The sequence below is a fragment of the Rhincodon typus genome, chromosome 4 (genome assembly GCF_021869965.1).
Source record: "Rhincodon typus isolate 14 chromosome 4, sRhiTyp1.1, whole genome shotgun sequence".
NCBI classification, from domain to species: domain Eukaryota; kingdom Metazoa; phylum Chordata; class Chondrichthyes; order Orectolobiformes; family Rhincodontidae; genus Rhincodon; species Rhincodon typus.
Window position 1 is genome coordinate 77,941,455 of NC_063335.1, and position 26,230 is coordinate 77,967,684.

General features: G+C 38.3%; 1 protein-coding gene across 3 annotated transcripts in view; it reads right to left on the reverse strand.

Annotated features, from left to right (window-relative positions):
* Positions 1-395: 395 nt before the first annotated feature.
* The window catches only part of snx16 (sorting nexin 16), a 39,772-nt gene continuing 13,937 nt past the window's right edge, over positions 396-26,230 (reverse strand). For all 3 annotated transcript variants that reach the window (XM_048595892.1, XM_020519920.2, XM_048595893.1), the window contains exons 5-8: positions 19,563-19,632; positions 8,351-8,487; positions 7,232-7,348; positions 396-4,465 (exon numbers count right to left, since the gene is read on the reverse strand). In XM_048595892.1, coding sequence (XP_048451849.1) covers positions 4,360-4,465; positions 7,232-7,348; positions 8,351-8,487; positions 19,563-19,632 — 430 coding nt within the window. In that variant the 3' untranslated portion in view covers positions 396-4,359. The remainder of the gene's footprint in view (positions 4,466-7,231; positions 7,349-8,350; positions 8,488-19,562; positions 19,633-26,230) is intronic.

A 26,230-nucleotide genomic window follows, 5' to 3' on the forward strand; every position in this document is an offset into this window, starting at 1 on the left:
GAGTTGCACGGCATTCTGAGATTTGCAGCTTTTGGTGTTGGGAGGGAGGCATAAAATAAAGGCAAAAGAATAGTTCCAGAGATGAGGAATTTTGGTTTCGAAGATAGTTTGGAGATTGCTGACAGAGTTTGATTGAAGTTTTGAAAAATCAGGATATGAAGAAATATTCCACACATGAAAAGATTCTATGGTTAGTGGGTGAATGATGACATGGAGAATGCACCTGTAATAATGACTGACAGTTAACTGCCAATCCACCAACCAGTATGCTCCTCTCCTGAGCATTATTTTCCTGTAACCTTGGTATTTTTTGAATTTTCCTAATAAGTACAAAATGGAAAACTTTGAAATAAAACACATCTTTGTTCAGAAATACTAAAATTTTGTTTTGCAAATGACTGTTTGTACATTAGTTATTTTATTCATCCGTCATGCAAAAGTTGTTCATTGTACATTAGGTAGAGACAGTAAATCTGCTCACAATTACTGTTCATTTCCTTAATTAATGCTATGAGAAGCCCAAAGTTGTAACTGCGAATGCATGCAATCACACAATACAAGAGGGAAAACTCCAGGTTGTCAATGGGTATGAATAAATGCCCTTGCTCTTTTATTCTTTCCATGTTTCAAAAATTTTCTGACTGGTTGGACCTCAGAATATTAAGCTATAGAAATGGCTGCTTCATTCCTGATCATTCCAAGTACTGCCCTACTCTAATCATTAGATCCAAAAGATAATCAGGTTGTGCCACCTGGTTGTTATACTGATCTTGCTACTTTATCCTACCACCAAATAATTCCTGTGTTTGTCAGCTGTTTAGTTATATGGTTCAGTGTGGTTATTCACTGAACCTGGCCATGTTAGATTTATTTACCCCTTCCAATATAATGAAGTTAGCTGGTAGGAATTACAACAGTTGGCAGTCACTTGCATTTCCATTCTTGTGTGTGTAAACACCATTCTCAAGAAATAGCCAACCATTATCACATCTCCACCTACTGCATCAACACAACTTCAAATGCAGGGCAGAGGCTGGTACTCTGGAGGAGGATTCTGGCTTGCTGTAGTGCCACTTGGATATTTTCAGCAGAAATGTTGTCATTTACAGACTTCCTCGTCTGCCTCTAAATTGGAGATCTGCATGGGAAGTATGCTGTTAAGTTGTTAGAGCAAATTGCCATGACTGCTTTCCACTGGCAACTTAAAAATATTTCACTATAAAGGAGTGATTAAGCCAGTTCAATTTACCACCTCACCATTAAAGAACCAGAAACCTCATGTCTGTTAAGTGAATTGAACAATCACCACACATGGGATAGAAAAAGTGGGATTTTAAATTAGTTACTATTAATGGTAGGTTTTAACTTGTTTCTAATTTGTATAGTTCAGCATACTTAAATCATAAATGAATTCTTGGAATTATAACTGTAGGTTACAAAAACAAGTTACTTGTCTTTACAACTATTGAGTTTATTTACAGGCTCAAAAGCATTGGTTGTAGTAGCATGGACTAGACGGTTCTTAATCAGGACTTTATGGTGGTTTGCCATTTCTCTTTTTAATCTGTTTGCTTTTCTAGAATGAGAGTTTTGAACTTGGTTACAAACAGCAAATGTACAACAAAACGTTTAATGATTCCTGAAAATGAGCTGTATAATTTTTTTGAGAATATTCTCAACGATTTGCCTCATGTGCACGGTTACTAAATGCAACAGGACACATAATAAAAAGTATGCTGATCAATACAATGTTTCATGTTTTAGAAAAGAATTGACCCCATTAGTTACTTTGTCAAGTAACTGGGTGCAATTAAAAAGTACAATAAAAAATCCTCCAAATTACACTTGCGGTAAATTGCTAAACATCAGCAAAAACAACTGTGGTGAATGATTTTTTGTTTTAAAAAGTTGCACTGAGCACAGCTTTTGTTGCCCTATTAAACACCCAGACATGGATAATAATTTAATTCTGAATAATGCAACTTTCAGAATATTGCATATGAACCAGAACTTGAGGCTGGTAGAAAGGGGTGATATGACACATTGAATTTAGTTTGTAAATTCAAAATCTGTACAGAATGTAGAAGAATGACAAACAATATAAACTAAAGTATCCACTTTTAAAGAGAGATGTAGGTGCACAAATCCTTCAAAGTGGTTAATAAGGTGCATGCAATACCAGATTTTAGGAAGACCCATAGCCTACATAAGTAAGGTTATTGTGAACCTTTATATTCTACGGTTTTGGTATCAACAGGAGTACTGTATCCAATTCTAGGCACCAGACTTTGAGAAAATTGTGACAACATTGGAAAAAGTGCTGAAAATATATGCAATGGCCCCAGGGAAGAGGAACTTCAATTTAGAGATTAATTGGAAAGGCAGGGCCTTTCTCTTTAGAGCGATTAAAAGGGGATTCAATACAAGTGTGTAAAAAAAAAAAAAAAAAAAAAAATGGTGTTAAGATGAAACAAATTAGAAGTAACAATTTTCATTGACAGAAGACTCAATGAGCAAAGATTTAACTATGCACAGGAAAATTTTGATTGAAGGCCAGGCTTTCCCTTCACATGTTAGAGATTGGGCTCCTTTCAAGTTTGACAAGGTAAAGTCTTAAAGTCTTCAGTTAACCTCAGCTTTGCAGACCACATTTTGATCAGTAGTTTGCAGCTCTACATTTGGGATTTATGTGAAAGACGCTTCAAATTTCTGTGCAGCCTAGTTTAAATATTTATAGCCGAGTTACAAGCACAATTGATGATAGCAGAAGAGTGTATTCAGATTATTACTTAATCTATAAAGGCAACTGCTTGGAGCCCTGTCACTTGAATATTCACTTCAAAAAGAAAATGCATGTTAGACTAATCAATCACATACTAAGGTGCATTAAAATAAAGGATTTCAAAATGTTCAGTGTACTGATTGACAAAATGGAAAAAAACATTTTAAAAAAAACTTTATTAAAAAAAAGCTACCAATGCACCCTTGCAAATTAAAACCAATTCAAGTTTTTCCCATTTCAGAATGTTCTATTTGTTTTTATGCAAATGTTCTTAGTGTGATGGTTACCTAATGGTAATGAGCTGTATTTTATATCATGCATAAAATCTCCAGAAACTTGGCACATCACACAGAAGAATGTATACCCAGACCTGACAAAACATATAATGCAAGACTTCCAGTGGAAGATTACAGCATTCAATCCGTTAAAGTTCATCTTTAGGGTCTAGAGAACACAATGTAAATTACTAGCATAAATTAAAATATTCCTAATAGGAAATTGGGCAGTTCCAGTACAAGTTCTCAAAAAAAAATCAGCCAAACTTTATGGCTCTCATTTATCACAGATGCTCGTAACAAATAGGTGAATTAAAAATCATTGCATATCTTATAAATCCAGAAAAACAAGGCACTTGAAGCAATCAAGGCATGCAAGTTTGAGAAACCAACACTAAATGAAGCAAAACTAGTTAATTTGATTGTAACAATAAAAAGCAATTCAAGCTAAAACATCTTTCGCCAATGAAACTTGACAAAACTTAAATACACAGTTTGCACCATGGCTAAGTGAAGTGTGTTCCTTCTAGTCACAATTTGGTAATTAAATTGTAAATCACTGTAGAACAGCTAAAACAAAACCATTGAGATCGTGACTTTGGCTAGTTTGTAAAACTGAAAAAATAACAGGTTTATTTTGCTTTTGATCTAAAAAAAAAATCTGTTTAACAGACAAATTTAGGGAACAAAACCAAATGAGATCAACAGCTGCATTTGTGCACAGATAAAGCAATTTATGCAGCTTAAACAAAGCTCAAATCACATTAACCTGGAGGTGCACTGATGCCCATTCAAACCACTGAGTTTCTCCAAAGTAACATTTAAATAGTTCAGTTAGCTCCAGGAAAGAAATTGGCTTTCATGTTGCTAGGTAAGTAGCTGCAGTTTGATTAATGAAATGGCTATATCATGTTTAAATTTAGCTGCAATACATTTTAGCTAAACTATTCCTGTATACATTTCTAGATAGAAATTGAAAGCAGCTTGTAAAATTAAATGGCTCCAAAGAATTAATAGCCTAATTTATCTGTAATTTTTTGACCTATACTTAAGCACTCAAACTTGCAAAATTCAGAGCCTAGTAAAGCTGATGTACTAATAAAATCTAATTTATTGCATCAAGCAAAAATATATTGAAATATTTATTCATAGAAAGGGCAATTTCCTTGGCTATGTCACATACAAATTTTAGAAACCATATTGATTCATAGCTTTGAGCTGTATTCCAGCTACAGCTATTGTTGCGATATATTATCAAGAATTATAGTATTAGCATTTGTTAATGCTAATATAAGTGTTCTATCAGTCTTCTTCCGCAGCTTCTGCTTCTTCTACTGGTGAAGACGTTTCATTTACAGGGCTATTCCAAGAGGCTCCAGATTGTTCTTTATCAGACATCATTCGAGAGCTTAAAAATATTAAAATTAAATAAAATTGAAAGGCTTGCATTTATATTTTGCTTTTATTAAATTAAAATTGAAATCAAAGTCAACACAACTGAGCAAGAGAATTCTTTCAAAATCGGGGGAAACACAGTGAATTGAAATTGTGTAGGTAATGAGAGTTAGGGCACTTAAATTCAATACTGCTGTTTCTCATGTATACTGCTCTTACATCTCTGGCTCTATCTTTTCATTGATCTGCTTCAGGCTACATGTCAAAAACATAAAATTAGTCCTAGTCTTACTTTCTAGCATTAAAAAAGAAGAACTGTGCTTATGACAGATCGTAAGACAACTCAGAACTAAGAAGAACACAGAAGTATCAGAGGGGAGAAGCATATTAAAGGAATAAAGAGGATTATGAGAAAAGACTGGCACCTGCATGAAGGGGAATCCCAAAGTCTTCTACAGGCACAAAAAGGACTAGGGGTACTAATAAAGAGGAAATTACATGTGGAGGTAAAGGGTGTGGCTGAGGTATTAAATGAATACTTTGCATTTATCTTTACCAAGGAGATGGATGCAATGCAGGTAGTGGTGATAGGCAAGGAAACTCTGTCACTGAAAGGGGTCAAAATTGATAAGGAAGAAAGACATGTAGGATAAACTGTTGATGCTGGATGTTGACAAGGCACTGGGACTGGAAGAGACGCATCTGAGCACATTGAAGAGTTAGTGGAAATTGCAGGGGTACTGGCTGTAATCATCCAATCTTCCCCAGACTTGAGATGTGGCAGGGGACTGGAGAGTTCTAATGACACTTAGAGACTAGTCAGTTTAATTGTGGTGAGGAAGGTTAAAATCATAGAACCATACAGTACAGAAGAGGCCCTTTAGCCCAGTGAATCTGCATTAACCAAAAGTACTCTAACTGTAAAGCACATGGACTGCAGCAGGAAAAGTTGGCAGCTCGTCACCACCTTCCCAAGACCAACAAGGGATAAGCAATAAATGTTGGCAACATCCACATCCTACAAGTGAATTAAAAAAAAAAACTAGTTCTACTTTCTAGCACTTGGGCCATAGACTTCCTCATTGTCAACAACCCATCCAATCTGTGTGTCATTTGCAAACTTATCAAGCTCCCACATTTTCTTCAGCATATATATCACAAACAATAAAGGTACCCAGCAATGATCCTTGTGGTATGCCACCGGAGACCGGTCTCCAGCCACACAAACAGCATTCTACCACCATCATGCTCTCGTCTCCGACTGCATTTTGGAACAAACTTGCCAGTTTCCCCTGGATCCCAAGTGCTTTTACCTTATTTATCAATTTCCCATGTGGGACCATGTCAAAGGCTTTGCTGAAATCTGTATAAACTATCAAAGACCTTCTCTCCATTATAAGGTCAGAAATGGAGATGTTTGCCAATGATCACACAATATTCAAACCTCAGATACTGCAGCAATCAATGTGCAAATGCAGTAAGACCAGGACAGTGTTCAAGCTTGGGTTGAAAGGTAGCAAGTACCATTTGCGCTACACAATGCCACACAAGAGCTATCTCCAGGACGGAATCTAATTATGATCACTTAACACTCAAAGACATTACAACTGCTAAAACCCCCTAACATCTTGGGTGTTACTAGAAGCTGTATTGGACTAGACCCACATAAATTGTGGCTACGAGAGCAGGTCAAAGGCTAGGAATTGGAGTGAGTAATTGACTTTTCAACTCCCGAGTCTGTTGCCTGGATGAATGCAGCTCCAAGATTAGAAAATTGACACGATCACATCAAAGAAGCCCACTTGATTAATATCATATCCACAAACATTCATTCCCTCTGCCACCAATTAACTGTAGTAGCAGTGGGTACTGTGCGCAAGAAATATTGTCCTTAGCACTTTCCAAACCTATGACCACTGCCATCTAGAAGGACAGGGCAGCAGATACAGGGGAACATCACCATCTGCTAGCTCCTCTCCAAGCCACTCACTGTCCTGATTTGGAAATATATTGTTGTTCTTTTAATGCTGATGGATGAAAATGCTTCAGCTCCTTCTCTAACAGTTTTACGAGTATATCTAGACCAAGTGCAACACAGAAGTTCAAGAAGGCAGATCAATTGGGCTTCTGCTAATGATATGGTATTTTGGACTGTAACATGAATTTCAGCCCCTCAGAAATAGTATCCATGTAATAGTTGACACCATAAATTTAACTTTAAAAACAGTCTTAAAAAATTTGACTTTTACCCAAGTATATATGATAAACATAGGAGGAATATAAATAAAGGGAGGAGTGAAGAAAGCAGGCATGAATAAGGACTGGCTAGATTAGGAAAGGGTACAAAAGGCACCAAGAAAAAGACAAATCACAAATATGGATCATTATTAAAAATTGAAAAAAGTAAAAGAGAGGGACGGGCAAAGGAAGTGAAGTGCTTTAAAAACAGATAAACAGACGATAACGTATGAAAAATTAAGTCAAAAATTAAGTGAGAAATGTGCATTGTCACATGCAAAAAATTAAAAATTACTGAAAGAACAAAGAAAAAAATCTTACAAGTATTTGATCAACAGTAAACCATTTAGCATCTCAAGCCTTTCTGCTATTCAGATACATGTACAAAACAAAAAACAAAACATATAAAGTAACTGATGCTGGACAAATCTCCAGTTTCTACAATATAAAAAAAATGAAGAAACTGGAGATGCACTTATTATAATCTTTAAAAAATTGAGCACTCTTTTCCATGGCTTGGTCTATATGGCTTCAAAACTACCTGTTGTCCTGTATTACTGCTTGGTCAGCTTCTACTGCAGAGGACTCAACTTCACTACTAGATTCACTCTCCTGCCCAGAGGGTCTGCGTGTTTTCTCCTGTTCCAAGGACATTTCTCTACAAGATAGTCAAGAATACAAAGCAATATTTTAATAATCAAGAAAGAGGAGAAAAACAAGAATATATAACCAGGTTTGAAATGTTCTGCCATTACTAATTGCAATCTTCAAACTCATAATAAAAGCTGACATAATGGTCTTTAAAATGCTACCATAGCAGTTTTCTCCGATGTGACAAGGCTGACAAGGGCAGGTGAGATTTATAGTTGAACAACCTACCTAACATTCAATAACTAAATCAGAAAAGCTGCAGTGAGGCAGGATAGGGCATCGATAAGTCTTAAACATCACACACATTTGAGTTTGAAATAAAGCTCCCAATATGCAATGCCACAAAAACATTTGCTGGTCAACTGGAGTATAAAATTCTACAAGTCCTAACAGGCCAGTGTAACTTATATTTCACAAAATGAACAATCTGATACTTCAGCACACAAATCTATACTGTGATGTCGAACGCAATGCTCATGAAGGAACTCTGGGATATTGGAAAACTATGTCCATACATCACTTATCGTTGGCTTTGTTAGTGTCTGTATTGCAGCATTTAAAAGTATTCCAGGTTCCATTGTTAAAAGTGTTTTTTTTTAATTTTAAGTATTTTGGGCAAGTCTTTTTTGTTTAATTTTTTTCTGCCAACAGGCCAAGTGAATAATGTTCCAAAATGACCATCCAAGCCTCTTCACAGTCATTTGATGAAAAATATCAGGAACCATAACGCTACTTTCCATTAAGTTTCCTTCCAATCTTGCTGGGCAGACTTCTGACCATTGACTAACTCGATCATGCATTAAATATCATGTCCCTACTGCAATTCTGAAACTGCACAGACATCTAAGTAAAGGACAAAATTTGCATATTTAACTGAATAGGTAATAGTAACCATGAATTTTAGGTAAAAATAACTGAATTGTTAAATCAGTCGCCAAGTAGATAAAAGTATTTAGGGTATTGATCTTACATGTCAAAATCATTTTCACAAGTAGATTTCATTAAATACCTTATTCTACTTTCTAAAACTTCTATATGAAGACATTTTTCTTCCAGTAATTTCTTCAAAGCCTCAACTTCCTTTTGTTTTTCAGCAAGTTCCTTTTGTAGTCTGTAATTAGTTTCTTCTAATGTTTCACAGAAAGCCTGTGGTGGAAAACCATTAATAAATTTGACACCCTGGACTTTCATTGAGTTAAACTGCTCCATAGTACAACCATAAGACTATGCCTTAAAGATTTATAAATTGTGATGCAAAGGTATTTCAATTTCCATTGCACAATAAGACAATATTATACAAATAAAAACAGAACATGTTGGAAATACACAACTGGTCAACCAGCTTTCGAAGGGATTATACCCAACTTGCAGGTACAGTATTTAGGAACTTCATTATACCATTAATGCTTCAACAATGTGACAATATTATGGCTTGAAGAGGTGTATTTTGTCTTGTTTTTTTTTTAAAAAATGAAGAAAGGTTGAGACAGAGGCGCCGAGCAGTCTGCTCAAAAAAGAAAAAGCTGGAATAGAAGCAGCCTGAATGGGTAGGATCAAGCTCCCACACAGCCAGGATTTTGAGTTTTGGCATTCTGCAGTTGCGGAGGTCCTGGACCTGGATGTGGAAGCTCTTATTCCTCTCTCTGTTACAGCTAAAAGCTGGGGTTCTCTTCCTGCTGCTAGAAATGCATGTGAGACAATCTATTTTATGACTTACCTTTGCCAAAGGTGTGTTTATGGGATGTCACTACATTGGAACAGTTAATTAATATTAGTTAATATACATCTTATTTTGTTAAGCATTTCAATACAGTTACAGTTAAGCAAATTCTCTTATTTTTAATTTTATCTGTATTTTAATGTATGAATGAAGTATGTTTCGTTTCAAGCCTGGTAGTTTGACCAATCAATTCGCATCCGGAACACAACGCTTTATACTTATCTTTAAAATAAGAAAACGTTAGGGTCTAGATATCTTAACATATTTGGAGGGGGTTTGATCTTGTCCATAAGAAATAAGTAATAATTATAATTATAATGGTAGATTAAACTAATCTAAACTAGCCAAACACAGTAGGAGTACAGCTTTACTTTGTAGCTTCTAAGGATACTTACTGTCTATTCATACCTTTGCTCATTGGATGCAAGTGTTACTAGCTCAGCCAGTATTTATTGCTCACTTCTAGTTGTGCTTGAAAAAGGTGATCGTGATCCGCCTTATTGAAATGCTGTAATCAATCTGGTATAGGTACTCCCACAATATGGTTACGAAGAGAGGGAGTTCCAGGATTTTGACTCCGAGACAGAGGAAAAGGAGATACATTTCCAAGTTAGGATAGCAAGTGGCTTGGAAATGGTAATGCTCTCATGTATCTGCTGCCCTTGTCCTTCTAGATGGTAGTCGTTGTGGGATTGGAAGGTGGTGAATTTCTACAGTACATTTTGTTGATAGTAACACTGCTGCTACACAGCATCTTTGTTGGTGGGACTGAATTATTTTTATGGTGGATATGGTGCAAATCAAGCAGGTTGCTTTGTCCTGAATGGTGTCAAGTTTTATGTTACTGGGGCTAGTACAAATGGAAAGTATTCCATCACACACCTAGCTTGCGTCTTCCAGGTTGTGGAAAAGCCTTTGGGATTGAGGCGTCAAGTTACTCACTCTAAGATTCCTAGCCTCTGACCTGCTTTTGTAGTCACAGTATTTATGAAATTAGTCCAGTTCAGTTTTTGGCCAACAGTAATCCCTAAAATGTTAATAGTGGGAGCTTCAACGATGGTGACATCATTGAATATCAAGGAGCAATGATTAGATTTGTTTTTATTGGAAATGGTCATTACCTGGCATTTGAATGGAGTGAACATGACCTGGCATTTGTCATCCCAAGCCTGAATATTGTCCAGCTCTTGCTGCATTTGGGCAAAGATTGCTTCAGTGTGAAAATAATCATAATATTGTTGTGATTTTGCAATTAGAAATTGCACATCATTTCTTATTCCAGTGCTGTACAAAGTCTCTGGTAACTGCAACAGTTTGTTTTGAGTTAAATCTATAAATCATTAATCACTCGATAGGAATTAGCCAGTCTTAAAACAACACTACCCTGTAAAGGCAGAACCAAAATGTGTGCAGTATACACATCAAAGGCTGAGAGAAATACTACAAGCTACGTAACCTATTCTATTCCCCATCCTTTGGTACAGAGAGATTTACTGAAACAAAATTGGAAGGGAAGGGGAGCTCCCTGCATCAGAGTCCTAACACCAAACACAATGCATTTCAATTAAATTCAGAATGAACAGTCATGCATCCTCCTTACATTTAAGTAAATGTGACACAATTTATACATTTAACTGAATAGATCATATAACCTGTAGTAACCAACAATTTTAAATAAAAGTGGAATGAATGAATTGTTAAAAATCTGGCACCAATTGGATAACTGTGCTTAAGACATAGATCTTCCAAGATAAAAAAAAAATCCACAAGTAAATCTTATTAAATGCCTTCCTCTTACTTACTAAAATTTCTAAATGAAGACATTTTTCTTCCATAATCCATGTTGAAAAGGCAAACCTTCCATCTTAAAAGGTTCTGAAGGAGGAAGGGTCACTGGACCCAAAACGTTATCTCTGATTGCTCTTCACTTATATTGCCAGACCTGCTGAGATTTTCCAGTAATTTTTATTTTGGTTTCAGATTTCTTGCATCTGCATTTATTTCAGTTTTTTAGATCTTCCATCTTAAAAGGCAGACCTTATTAATAAACTAGGAGACAGAGTTTAAAAACAGCAGCCTCCCATAAGACTAAGATAAAGAACATTTTCTTCCGAGGTTCAAAAGTTTTTCAAACTGTTTTCTCCAGGTACTGGTGGAGTAATTGAAGACAAAAGCAAAAGGTAGATTAATTCTTGACCAACAAGAGTGTCAAAAAGGGTATCATGCATAGGCAGGAATATGGAATTTTGATCACAGTCTCATCTACCACGATCTCATCGAATGACAGTGCAGAATTGAGGGTTCAAATAGCCTACTCCTCATAATTCACATATTTGTGGACCCCATAGGAGGGAACATCCTCCAGGCAAACACCTGATCAATTCTACTCAGGATCTTATCTTTCCCCAAGATTAAATATCATTCTTCTAAACTTCAAAGTTTAGATGCTCAACCTGTTCAACGATTCTTCTTGAGAAAAGCATTTGCATTTGTTTTTCAAATAAGTTGACAGTAGTCCCCACGTGGTCCTACTAATTTTTATATTCTGTTCCCATTGCAATGTACCCTAACATTTCATGTACTTTCCTAATAGCTTGCTATTCCTACTTACCAACTTTGTCACTCATACCATGATATCCAGATTCCCTCATACCAGTGAATACTGCAATGTGACACCAAAATTGGTGGTATAGTGGACAATGAAGATTATCTAAGAGTACATCGGGATCTCGATCAACTGGTCCAGTGGGCTGAGGAATGGCAAATGGAATTTAATTCAGATAAATGAGAGGTCTTGCATTTTGATAAGACAAACCAGGCCACAACTTACACAGTTAATATAAGGCTCTAGGGAGTGTTGAACAAAGAGACCTCAGGATGCAAGTACATAGTTCCTTGAAAGTAACTTCGCAGGTACACAAGGTGATGGAGGCAATGTTTAGCACACTTACCTTCATTGGTCAGTGCATTATGTGTAGGAGTTGGGAAGTCATGTTAAGGCTGTACAAAAACATTGGTAAGGCCACACTGTACAATTCTGGTCGCCCTGCTATAGGACGGATATTATTAAACTAGAAAGATTTACAAGAACGTTACTGCGACTGGAGGACTCGAGTTATAAGATGAGGCTGGAGGCTTGGGCTTTTCCCCCTGGAACACAGGAGGTTGGAGGGGTGACCTTATAGAGGTTCATAAAATCATAAATAAGGGGCATAAATAAGGCGAATAGCCAAGGTCTTTTCTCTAGGGTAGATGAGTCCAAAACTAGAGGACACAAAATTAAAGGTGAGAGGGGAAATATTTAAAAGGCACCCGAGGGGCAACTTTTTACACAGAGGGTGGTGTGTTTATGGAACGAACTGCCAGAAGAAAAGGTAAGGGTGAGTACAATTACAACATTTAAAAGACATTCGGACAGGTACATGGAAAGGAAAGGCTTAGAGGGATATGGTCCAAATGCAGGCAAATGGGGCTGGTTTATTTTAGGAATCTGGATCAGTAAGGATGAGTTGGGCTGAAGGGTCCACTTTCAGGGTCTATCACTCTAATTCCGTTAAATACAGTATGCTACTTTTATGCGCTTGTGCCAAATGTGGACAAGTTCACATTTTCTCACATTATGCTCCAGCTACCAAACTTTTTGATTACTCATTTCAGCTGTTTATATTCTTTTGCAGACTCTATACCTCAAGTTACTTTGCTGCCTATTTTGCTCGCACTGGAAAATTAGCCATTCTATTTTTGATACCTTCAGCAGAGTCATTGGTATAAGTTGTGAATAGTTGAGGGTTCAGCACTAACATCTGTGGCATTCCACTAGGTGCAACTTATCTAAAATAGACCTATTATGTGCTTCCTGTTAGTCAACAAATCTTTTATTATGCTGATGCATTAACTCCCACACCATGTGTTTTATTCTTGTGTCACAATTTTTGATGGGGCACCTTATCAAATCAGAATTAGTGTACTTTCACAATTCCAAGTATACTATAATCAACTAATTCCCCCTTTATCCACCATGCTGGTTACTTCCTTAAAAATGATAGAATAAGTTAGAAACACAATTCCTTTTCAAAGAACCTCGTTGACTTGCCCGATTCCATCAAGATATTCTAAGTATCCTGCTACAACCGCTTAAGTAATGGGTTCTAGTATTTGTCCATCCCAAATTGCTATGGAGAAGTTGCTGGTGAGCTGCTCTCTTGGAACGATTACAGTCTTTGGAATATAGGGACACCCACAGTACTCTCAGGAAGGAAAGAAGGAAGACAGTTCCATAATTTTGACACAGCAACAGCAAATGAATTGCACTGTAGTTCCAAGTTAGTATGGTGTGTGACTTGAAGGGAAACTTGTTGACTGAAGAGTTTGTCTAGGTGGTGGAGGCCAGAGATTTTGAAGATGTTGTTGAAGGAGTCTTTGTGAGTTGCTGCACTGTATGTTGTAGATGGTCCATACTGCCATCATTGTACGTCTATGGTGAAAGCAATGAATGTTGAAGATGGCAGATGGAGTACAAACAAGCAGACCGTTTTGCCTTTTACGTATCAAGTTTCGTCAGTCTTGTTGGAGTTGCACACACCCAGACAAAAGGAGAGGATTCCATCACTCTCCAGAACTTTGCCCTTCCATTACTTTGCTGAGGATTGAAAATAGATTCATAGGATAGTACATATCTGGGATGGTCATGGGTTGGTTGGACCTTTCTTGTTATTTGCGAGGAGCACAGTGGTTTAGTGGTTAGCACTGCTGCCTCACAGCACCAGGGACCTGAATTCAATTCCACCTCATGCGAGGGGTCTGAGTAGGATGCTGTTCGGAGGGTTGGAACAAATGGCCGCTTTCTGCACCGTAGGGCTTCTATGATTCTCTGACATAATGGCAATTTTCTATTGTTGCATAGATGTTAATATTCTAACTGCACTAGAACAACTTGACTAGGGTGTGGTTGCTCTGAAGCACAAGTTGGAATGAATGAATCAAATTGGTTGCAGACTGACATCGCTGATGGTGGTGACTTCAGAAGGTTTAGTTAGAAAATCCACTTGGTACTTCTGGTTTATGGTTGCAAACAGATGAAAATGTTGCAGTCTTCTCTTTTGCTCTGATGTACTGGGCTCCCCATCATAAAGAATAGGGATGCCCGTGGAGCTTCCAATTCCTTATTTGTTTAGTTGTCCACTAATATTCACGACTATGTTTCAGAAGTTTGATCTGATCTGTTGGATGTGTGAATTGCTGTGTCTTGTGTATTACATGCTGCTATGTAAATAGTGGTGTGTTGTAGTTTTACCAGGTTGACATCTCGTTTTTAGGTAGCCTGGTGCTGCTTCTGGCAGGCCCTCATTGAGCCAGGAGTGACTGTCCAACTTGATGGCAATGCTACTGGGGAATATGCCAAGCCATTAGGTTACAAATTGTGATGGAGTACAATTCTGCTAAATAGGATGGCTCACATGTCTCATTAATGCCCAATTTTGAGTTGCTAGATCTGTTCTCAGCCTGTCCCATTTAGCACAGTACTAGTGCCACGCAACAGGATACAGTGTATCCTCAAAGTAAAGATGGGACTTCTCCTACCCGGTTTCTCATTTTTCCTGCCCCTGCTCAAATGGCTTCTTGTACCACAACACCATAGTCAGTTCACTCATCCACCATGCAGCTCCCACTCTCATCTACATGAGCTCAAAAGAACTCAAACTATTTGGACAACTGCAAGCGCTGAGGCTCTGGAACCCTTGCTTTCTTGATTCCAATACCTGTCTCACTTCTAGTCACAACCAGGACTCAACCAGTGGGAAAATCAAGGGTCAGCCTTCTGAAACAAAACATCCAGATAACTTTCATGTCTGTAACTTCACCTTCAAAACAATCTTTTCCTGTTAAATTGGTTATCATGTTCTGTAACTATTAAGAGCTATAAAGAGGTGTTTTTAATCAATGTGTTCGGACATGTTACAACACATCTCCAGAACAGTTGGGACTTGAATCCAGGTCCCCTGGTTCTTGGGTAGGGACACTACCACTATAAGACAAGGGCCCTTCACCTCCAGCTGACAGCTTGGATCTGAAGTTGCTTCAGCTGCAGACACGAACTAGACATATTTACTGTGGATCTCGCTGATCCACGAACACTCACATATTGCAGATGCAACACATCATCTGTTGTCTCACCAGTGTGTTTTAATGAAGCAATTATGTTCCTAAATTTGAAATAAATTTAATGCCATTCTTCATTTCCATTTACTGTGCTAATTAAACCTTAGTAATGCCCTTTCCATTTAAAGTAGAACAGTAGATTCACAAGTGTGTTACTTTCTTTCTACTGACTCACATTAATTATAAAAGGTAGCTATTTAAGTAGTAATTTCAAATTCCAGTTTTTCTAATTTCCAGCTATTTACAAAAACTGAAGAACAGTTCTGCACTAACTAATCAAGCAGTAGCAATTTTGTCTCAGAGTTGGAAGGCTGTGTGCATTCAAGTTTCATGCCAGAGAGCCAGGCACATAATTCAGGCTGACCTTTCAATACATAGTACTGTGGAAGGAGTGCAAAAACAATCAGCGCCTACATAGCAAAATGTTCCAAGCAAGTTTACACATATTATTAAACACAGCCTGCCAGTATCACATAGGAATCATTAGAACAAGATGTAAGGTAGGATTTAAGGAGCATCTTACTGGAAAAGCAATTAAGGGAAAGAATGTCAGAGTTTAGACTCTAAGCAACTGAGGGCACAGCTGCTCATGTTGAAACAAAGAAAGAAAATTAATTTTTTTTCCCACTTGCGATGTGGACATCACTGGTTCATTCCTAGTTGTTCTTGAGTTGGTGGTGAGCTGCCTTCTTGAACCACTGCAGTCCATTTAGTGTGGATAGACCCACAATGGTATTAGAGGATTAGTTCCAGGATTTTAAATGAGCGACCCTAAAGGAACAGTGATATATTTCCCAGTCAGGATGCTGAGTGGCTTGGAGAGGAACACAAAGAGTTATCTTGCCTCGTATCTGCCACCCAGGTCTTTTTAGATGGTTGCAGTTGTGGGTCTGGAAGATTGAGGAGTTTTGGTAAATTTCTGCAGTGTATCTCGTTGACGGTACACACTGCTGCTCTTGTACAGTGGTGGAGGAAGCAAATGTGCACATGGTGCCAATCAAACAGACTGCTTCATCCTGGGTGGTGTTGAACTTCTTTGGCGCTATTGGAGTTACACCCATCCAAGCAAGTGGGGAATATTTCATCACACTCCTGACTTGTGCCTGTAGGTGGCTGACAGGCTTTGCAGAGTCATGAATCGAGTTACACATTATAGGATTCATAAGCTTTGATCTGCTCATATAGCCACAGTACGTTTACAGCTATAAAAGTTGTTCCTGTTCAATAGTAATCCTAGGGTGTCAAATTCAGGATTCAGCAATGGCAATGCCATTGAATATCAAGGAGTGATGATTAAATTCATTTTTGTTGGGAGATGGTTATTGCCTGGCAATTGTGTGGCACAAATTATACTTTCTAATTATTAGCTTAAGCCTGGGTACAGTCCTGGTCTTCTGGCATTTGGACATGAACTACTTCAGTGTCTGAGGAGTCACAAATGGTGCTGAACATTGTGGAATTATCAGTGAACATCCCCACCTCTGACATCATGATCCACATCTAACAGCCACAGCTATCTACATATGTGCCAGGTAAGAATCTAACCAGCAGGTAGTTCTCCCCAATTCCCATGGACTCTAGTTTGGCTAAGGTCCTTGATATCACACAATCAAATGCAACATCAATGTCACAGGTTGTGTGACTCTCACCTCACCGCTGGAATTCAGTTCTTCTATGCTTGAACCAAGGTTGTAATGAGGTCAGTATGTACATAACATCAGAATGAGAGAAAAGCAGAAACAGTAGGTTGAGGTGCTGAAGGAGGTTAGGCATATGGAGAGACTAAACCTTGCAGAATTTGGAAACAAGGACTCAAGTATTAAATCCACGGTGTCTCCAGATTGCAAAACATTGTAAGTCAATGAGAATGCCATGCTTCCAGTACAATAATAAATAGGCTTCAAAGTAGTTCATTGGCTGAGTGTTTTGGGATGTCCAGATGTCATGAAAAGGAACATTTAAATGGATGTCTTTCATTTTGCCCATCCATTTGAAGGAATGCATTCTTCTTACTAAGACAGAACTAAAACTCGTGAACAGATTTTTTGAATTCCAGTGTAGCTCTGGTTGGCCAAGTTACAAATGAAATTTTAAGTCTTCCTGATGCAACAAAGACATAGAAGCCATTGTTCACACACTCCTTCCTCAACACAAAGACCATAGTGGGGGACAGCAAAGATTGCTTCACTTTCTCTACTGAGTTAATGGATGTATCAGGAAATTGCTAATTGCAAAAATTCCAATTTTCATGCTATATGTCAGCATTCTGGCGATTTTACATGTATGATATGCATTCTATATGGGGTTGTCTAAGTAACAGAAGATTATTGGCCTGAAGAGCACAAATTTCTTCTATATGCTTTGTTTGAAAAGACTTCCCAAACCTTACTCGTGAGGCACCCAATAAGAATCAAAGAATACTTTAGGGAAAATGAACTGATGCTGAAGTTTTTAGGGCATCATACCTATCAGAACAAATGAAAAAATACGGCACTACTTAATTGCAACATTATGAAATTCTCATGTTTGTTCAGAATATAGGTTTTATCAGTCTGGGCTATGCTACAACAACAAAAAAAGGGTGTGGAACAAAGTATCCTTTGTAGTTATGGGCAGGATGTAGATAATTCTGTAAATTTGTTATTTCCTATCATATTAGCAATCACGCTGAAACCAATTAAGAATTCTTCAAATTATTGGTCAAATTAGTTTTACTTCCTTTCACAAAGGAGTTAGGCTAAGTTTAGGAATTGCAACTAAGTCTGATTTTGTATAACTTTATAACAAAGATGATCAATAACCCACCCAGATTTATATACAAAAATGTGATCAATACCAATGCAATCAGAATCACAAAGTCAAAGACAAAAGACAAAAGACAAACAATCAGCTTTGACAACAGGAGCTAGGTCTTAAAAAGTTTAAGAACTATGCATGGAATGTTGTTTTTTCTGGCTGGAGGTCTGTGACCAGCAGTGTGCCACAAGGATTGGTGCTGGGCCCACTGCTTTTCATCACATATATAAATGATTTGCATGTGAATATAAGAGGTATAGTTAATAGTTGCAGATGACACCAAAATTGGTGTTGTAGTGGACAGCGAAGGTGGTTACCTCAGAGTAACAGGATCTTGATCAGATGGGTCGAGGAGTGGCAGATGGAGTTTAATTTAGATAAATATGAGGTGTTGCATTTTGGTAAGGCAAATCAAGGCAGAACTAATACACTTAATGGTAGAGCCCTGATTAGTGTTGCCAAACAAAGAGACCTAGGGGTGCAGGTGCATAGTTCTTTGAAAGTGGAGTCACAAGGAGACAGAACGGTGAAAGTGGTGTTTGGTATGCTTGCCTTTGGTTGTCAATGCATTGAGTATAGGAGCTGGAATGTCATGTTGCGGCTGTACAGGACATTGATGAGGCCACTTTTGGAATACTGTGTTCAATTCTGGTCTCGCTGCTTTAGGACAGATGTTGTTAAACCTGAAAGGGTTCAGAAAAGATAAACAAGGATGTTGCCAGGATTGGAGAGTTTGAGCTATAGGGTATAGCTAAGTCTTTTTTCCGCTGGAGCATCGGAGACCTTATAGAGGTTTATAAAATCATGAGGGGCATGGGTACTGTTAACAGCCGAGGTCTTTTTCCCAGGGTAGGAGGTCCAAAACTAGAGGGCATATGTTTAAGATGAGAGGTGAAAGATTTAAAAGGGAGCCGAGTGGCAACTTTTTTTACACAGAGGGTGGTGCGTGTATGGAATGATCTGCCAGAGAAAGTGGAGGAGGCGGGTACAATTACAACATTCAATAGGCATCTGAATGGGTACATGAATGGGCAGAGTTTAGAGGGATACAGGCCAAATGTTGGCAAATGGGACCACACTAATTTTGAATATCTGGTCGGCGTGGATGAGTTGGACTGAAGGGTCACCGTCTCCATGCTATATATCTCTATGACTTTATACTTGCAAAAGCAAAATAAAAAATTATCCCTCCAAAATATAACTGCAGTTTTTATTCAGCTTTACAACATCAACAAAATATTATGGGTGAAATTGTAAAACATTGAATACTAGTACAGGCTCAGTAACAGTCCTAGCAACAGCGCAAATATTATTTTGACATTATAATTTGGCAAGGTTTGACAATATAAAGGTCATCTTGTGTAGAGGAATTCAACATCAAATTGTATGTAACTCTATTGTATTAAATTCAACCATGCCCAGCATTCCTGCTTTCTTCTGCAAATGTTTCAATCTGTGTAGAAACAATAATACTACTGTGCACAGAAACCATTTGTTCTTTTGCTGTGTTCCATTTACTCCCTAGAAAATTAAGCTAAAAACTTACCCTACTCTCTTCTAGGCTGTCAAAGGGGCCCGGTGGATCATCCAGACATAAAAACTCTCTCACTGAAGTGCTGAAACAATGAAATTATTTTAGTAGAGAAGGTTGATCTGCAACAAAATCAATTTCCAACAAGATCCATAAACATTAAATTCACACAATGACCATGTGCATGAGCAAAAGTGGTAAAAAAAAACATGGTAGTCAATATTTCTTTAAGAGGAATGGTAACCTCAAATGAATGCTCTGGGCTCAAGTTCTCTCATGATCTTATCTTAAATGTTGTTTTGTCACCAATTACTATTCATTTATATTTTTTCTCCACTCTGCCTTTCAAATCCCCCATTTCTACCTCACACATCCTCTGTTTCAATTAAACTAACATTCTCTACATTGATGCTTTCTCAGCAACAATTCTCATTCCCAAGTTCATCTATTTCCCTAGTTTATGCCTAGCCATCAAGAACACAAGAAATACAATTTAAAATTTAAGCTTGCTTAGAATAACACACAGGCAAAAAAGTTAAGAAATCTCAGATAAGTATATGTACTTAAAATGGTATTAATAACTTAGTGCAAGCTAATTTACTGTTTGAAATCTTTCCATATCCATAACCTCATCAATATATCTGCTCTCTAGTCATTTCCTTGGAGGGCAAGCATAATGATATTCTCTTATGATGGCTGGTGTTTGGGCCATGATCCACATAAAGACTGGAATGTAGCAACCAAAGGACAATCTAAGAAAACCAACTCACTTGTTTCTACCTGCTTTGCACTCTGATCTGGGGATGAATGCAAGTGAGAAAAGCAATAAAGGGTATGTTGAAGATTATGCTGGGGGCAAGGGATGGAAGACTTCTATAGTGTTTCTCGGACAAAAATTTATTTTTCTGTCAGCACTGGTATCATGTTAATATTCGCTGCAGCACGAGCCTGCTGGAGGAACAAGTAGGGATATCACAGGGAATCCATGATAAAGATCTGTATGATCATGGATAACAGAATAAACTGCCAAAGCAGAAGCAATACAAAAATTGCATGGTATTCCGATATGCAAAACTACTGGAAAACAACTTCCTTCTGTATGTAATCTCCATAATTAATAATGGAAACCCAGTGTTTCTTTTCGAAAGACCAAAAGGAATGGCTCATTAACTGTAGGTGAGATTTTTGTTCAATTCAGCATTCACTGTGATCTTGGAGTTTTGAACACATCTGCAATAAAGAGGCTTCTTTGTCCAACAGATTCTGTTGCAGAGAGCAAGGCTTTTGATTTCAGCCTCATGAGGTTAATTCTGATGCTTGACTGCTAATAACTGGACTTTAGTTCCTTTGTCTTATAGAGGTAGTTTGAATATGCCAATTTGTTTTCTGTGCTTTCTAGCTCATTCCTGTATCTATATTTATCCAACCTTCCTCTCCAGGGGCTCAACTATCCGAACGTGTATGCTTGGGCCACAGAAAACCCTAGCTCCCTCTTGGCTGTCTGATGGATTATCCTTGCAGCCTCCAGCTGCCATTTATGAAGAGCAACAATTTCTACATAAATAAATATTAACATGCATCTCTTTGAGCTTAGGAATCTCTACCACTCTGGAAAATTCATTCCTTACTTTAATTTGTTGTACTCCTTGGTTGGGCCTTTGCTGGGGATTGAAAGTTTGCTCTAGACAGGATATGCTCATATTGATTTCTTCTGTGCATAATATCAAGGATCTGTAGAAGTTTCTGAAGCTTCACTTGCTGTTGTTAATGATTAAATAAGTGCAATGTTACTTTCTTGCTTCCAAGCAGAGATCTAGCTACCTGGTCTGGGAGGAATTTCACCTGACTGCAGTTACTGCATCTTCTGGGTAGGTTCTTTCCAGTAACTGAATAACTTTTTTTTTTAATATATGCTTCACAAAAAGACTGATACCCTTTGAAAGAAACAGAACAATGTCCCTTAAATCCATGGAAATTTTGAATCCGAGTAAATTAATGACTCGCATGCCAGTTTCTGCCGCTAACAATGTTCTGAAGGAGCAAACTATATCTGGAATGCTCTGGTGGCTGGCCATCACCCTCTTTTTACTGCTTTATCCAGTTTGTTGGGAAAAATTGAGATTCTGTTCTGGCAATACTAATACTGAAGGTCTTCAGTGTATGCTAACCACAGAATTTCTAAAGCTATTCAAGCTTCTCTGCTTCATAAACAAGCATAATTATTAAGAATTACTTACAAGGTTTTCATAATCTTATCCTTATTGTAGTGAAGTGCACTGTGCATTTGGCATCGTACTCCAGTTCAAGTACTTACCAAGCCCCCAAAATTTAATAGAATATCGACAGAGGATTCCTGACTATAACCATCGTCCATCACTCAGAAGGATTGATGCATATACTTCAGCATCCAATTTAAAGCTAGTTTCTCTGTCCTTGTCTTTCATTGGTGCCTAATAAATTTTGCCCTGCGGGCTTATCCTATCAATAAAGTTGAATTATTTTTTGGCATGATGCAGGCCACAGGAAATGTTCACCCTGCCACTCCACATCCCCTACTGCTGGGACGCCTGCAGACTGCAGTGGTTAGTGTTTAATTTTTGGTGCTACTGCTAAAATCTTAGCTGGTGTCTCCCTTTGTACTTGCAACTCTCCATAAAACTGACCGAGTTGCGTTCCTTCCAGTAGAATTCTTTTGTGACTCAAATTGTATCCTGTTTCTTCATGCAACTAGCATCAGCATATTTTCAGAATGCTTGTTTTTTTCCCCAACTCAAAGTAGTTTTGTTTCTGTAATACTTTACTTACTGTGGCAAATTGATTTCTCCTTGTAGCTCTGCATGGGACTTCCGTAATTTCAGTTTCTGCGCGGGCTTTCCTATTCTACTGACATCAGTGTGCCTTAAAGTCTGTCATTTGCCAAACCCTACTTCTGCTAAGCTTCATTTTAAGTATTTTCACCATGCCTCTGTTTAGACTGCTGGCCTGGTCTTGTGATTTATTGTCATTAGTCTTCACTTCAGGCTCATACTACCTCCCATTAGTTCCATGGTTCTGGTTTCTGTTGACATCACGTACTAATGGGAGATCGACAGTACTGAGTGAACAGTAAAAGGCTTTACTGAATGTAGCCCTATAAACAGGATTGTTAGAGAGGCCAACTTACTCAGATTTCTACAAACCCAGGGTCTGGTTCCATATGATCAAGAGTCTCTACAGCATAGTTCCCTCTACTGTGTACTGAGCACATGCAAAAGGTTCAATTCCCTTTACTCTAAAGTCAGAGCTGAAAGAAAGGGTCTCAATTTTGTTACAACAAATAAAAATGCTAGTACTCAACAAAAAGTAGCTAAACTAAAATCAAACAAGTTTGTCACTGTTAAAATGTGAAACAAATACTTTGTGATCCAAACAGCACTGACAATGAATTTAAACATGCCTACGTTTATTCTACGCTCCAATATGAAAAGTAGAACTAATTCTTGTGTTTAATCACTGCTGCTTTCAAGGGGCTAACTATTCAGCTTAGTTAGTATCTTGACTTAAGGGCAACAGTGCTTCCTCCAAAACCCAGATGAGTCTGTAGAACATTCTTGAAACCCTCTTATAAAAGAATGGCCCTAAAAGAAACCAATTTAGTTCAATAAAATGGGGCTTGAAACCATTAGAGACAAGGTGAAAGAATTTAATCTGACTACTCAGTAAACTTTTAAAAAGCCCAAAACTGAACATATCAATCATAGCGAATTAAAAACAAATGTACCAGAGTTGAAAATTTCTTCTGTTAATAAATGTAGTCTTAAATGAGCCTTATATTCGCACCTGAATTCATGCAGCATTATTGTTCAAGCAGCTTATGTTAATATTGAGACAGTGGGATAGGAAAGAAGATATCACCAAAATCAAAAAATCATCATGTTTGATTATTCAGTTTAACAGATAGGGCGGAATAAAAGATACAAGTTTCAACTAAGTAGGAGCAGAAATAGATTGGATTCCTCTTCTAGAAATTGAACACAGAATGTTTTTATGGCTTGGATTTCTTGTTAATTCATTTGTGGGATGTGGGCGTCTCTAGCTGAGGAGCATTTATTGCCTGTTCCTAGTTGCCCTTCAGAAGGTGGTGGTGAGCTGTTTTCTTGAATCGCTGCAGTACACCTGCTGTGGGTTGACCCACAATGCAATTAGGAAGGGAATTCCAGGATTTTGACCCAGTAAGACTGAAGGGACAGCGATATATTTTCAAATCAGGATGGTGAGTGGCTTGGACGGGAACTTGCAGGTGGTGGTGTTCCCATGTATTTGCTGCCCTTGTCCTTTTAAAAGGAAGTGGTCATGGATTTGGAAGGTGCTGTCTGAGGATCTTTGGTGAATTCCTGAAGCACATCTTGTCAATAGTACACACTGCTGCTACTAAGCTTCGCTGGTGGAGGGAGTGGCTGCTTGTGGGTGTAGTGCCAATTAAGCAGGGCTGCTTTGTCCTGGATGGTATCAAGCTTCTTGAGTTTTGTTGGAGCTGCACTCATCCAGGCAAATTGTGAGTATTCTATCACATTCCTGACTTGTACCTCCTAGATGATGGACAGGCTTTGGGGAGTCAGGAGTTGAGTTACTTGCCACAGTATTCCCAGTCTCTGACCTGCTCTTGTAGCCACTATGTTTGTGGGGAGTCCAGTTGGGTTTCTGGTCAATGGTAACCCCCAGGATGATGATGATGATAGTAGGGGATTCAGTAATGGTAACACTGCTGAATATCAAGGGGTCACGGTTAGCTTGATTCTTATTGGTGATGGTGATTGTCTGGCATTTGTGACTCGAATGTTGCTTGCCACTTTTCAGCCCAAGCCTGGATATTGTCCAGATCTTGGTGCATTTGAACATGGGCTGCTTCATCATCTGAGGAGCCACAAATTGATTGCACAATGTTCAGCACATCGGTGAACATCCCTACTTCTGACCTTGTGATGAAGGGAAGGTCATTGAAGCAGCAGCTGAAGATGGTTGGGTCTAGGACACCACCCCGAGGAACTTGTGCAGAGATGTTCTGGAGCTAAGAAGACTGACCTCCAACAGCCAAGACCATCTTCGTATGTGTCAGGTATGACTCCAACCAGTGGAGAGTTTGCACCAATAATCACTGATTCCAGTTCTGTCAGGGTTCCTTGATGTCACACGTGGTAGAACGCAGCCTTGTTGTGAAGGGCAGTCACTCTCTCCCCTCAAATCAGCTCTTTTGTCCATGTTTGAACCAAAGCTATAATGAGGTCAGGAGTTGAGTGGCCCTGGTGGAAACCAACCTGGGTGTCACTGAGCAGATTGTTGCTGAGCAGGTACTGCTTTATAGCACTTTTGATCAATTTACTGAACAATTTACTTTCCATCAATTTACTGATGATCAAGAGTAGACTGATGATGCAATATTTGGCTGGGTAAGATTTGTCCTGCTTTTTATGTACAGGATACAACTGGGCAATTTTCAACATTGTTGGGTAGATACCAGTATTGGAGCAGCTTGGCTAGAGGAGCAGCAAGTTCTGCACCACAAGTCTTCAGTGCAATTGCTGGAATGTTGTCAGGGTCCACAGCCTTTGCAGAATGCAGTGCCTCCAACTATTTATTAAAGTTACTGACCCTCTGCATGATTTCAAGACAGATCAGAGATTAGGTTATAAAGGCAGGTAAGTGTCTTTTGTTCCTCACTATCTCCTGAGTTTGATCAGCTGAAGGAATCAGAGAAATAGTTTGCGATTTTTCTTCCTCTATTTGTTTTTGAATGCCCATGCATGATATAGCTGCAGAAACGAGGAGTTTGGCCATGATAGTCCAGACAATGTGGTGTAGTGCAAGCTGGTCTTTCTCTGTCTGTCACATGCACGTTGGTGTATTTGCATTTCCAAGTGTCTCTGGGCTATAACTTTGAAGAGACAGAATTAGTTAGATGTTGTAGAACTACCTGCTAAAGCTGGTCTCTCTCTGCTCTTTTGTTTTACTGCTCTCAACTGTCATATCCTTCCTGATGATGGTTATTTGAAACAATTTAATATTATTGCAGAAATAGCAGGATAGCAGATCAGGTTTTTAAAAAATGGATAGGATTCTGCAATTGGACATTTGTTGCATAGTCCCGAACATGCAAAGAAATTTGCTGACAGGTTCAGTCAGGTTCACAATATGGTGCACTTGCATGTATTGGATGCTCTTTGCAGACTGGAAGAGCGTATACACATACAGCACCTATTTCAACTCAACAAAACAGGCCATTCACTAAACAAACCAAACCATTCACTAGTTCATTTATCAGGACAATGCCTTGTCTAAATCAAGCTAACTTACATGGTTTAAAATTTAAATAAAACTTGGCTGTTAACTGTCAATAATTCATTGGTGTATCCTCCATGGTGATGCCTCTACCATAGCCCACTTGTCAACCAATCTGCACTTTCCTCTCATGCAGTGGAAGTGTTGTTATTCCCATTAAATAGATATTCTTGCGAGATCTCCTTGTGAGTGCAAGATCAAAAACTTTAAACAAAATGTCTTTTTTAAAAATTAACAGAAGTTCTATCAGGTCAAACAGCTGAAGAATATTAAGTTGAACAGCAAACAAGCTGAAATACTCCTTTTGCCCAATCACTGCTCTGTGAAGAATGGGACTATTTGCTTTAACAGAGCTGTGTCGATGTACA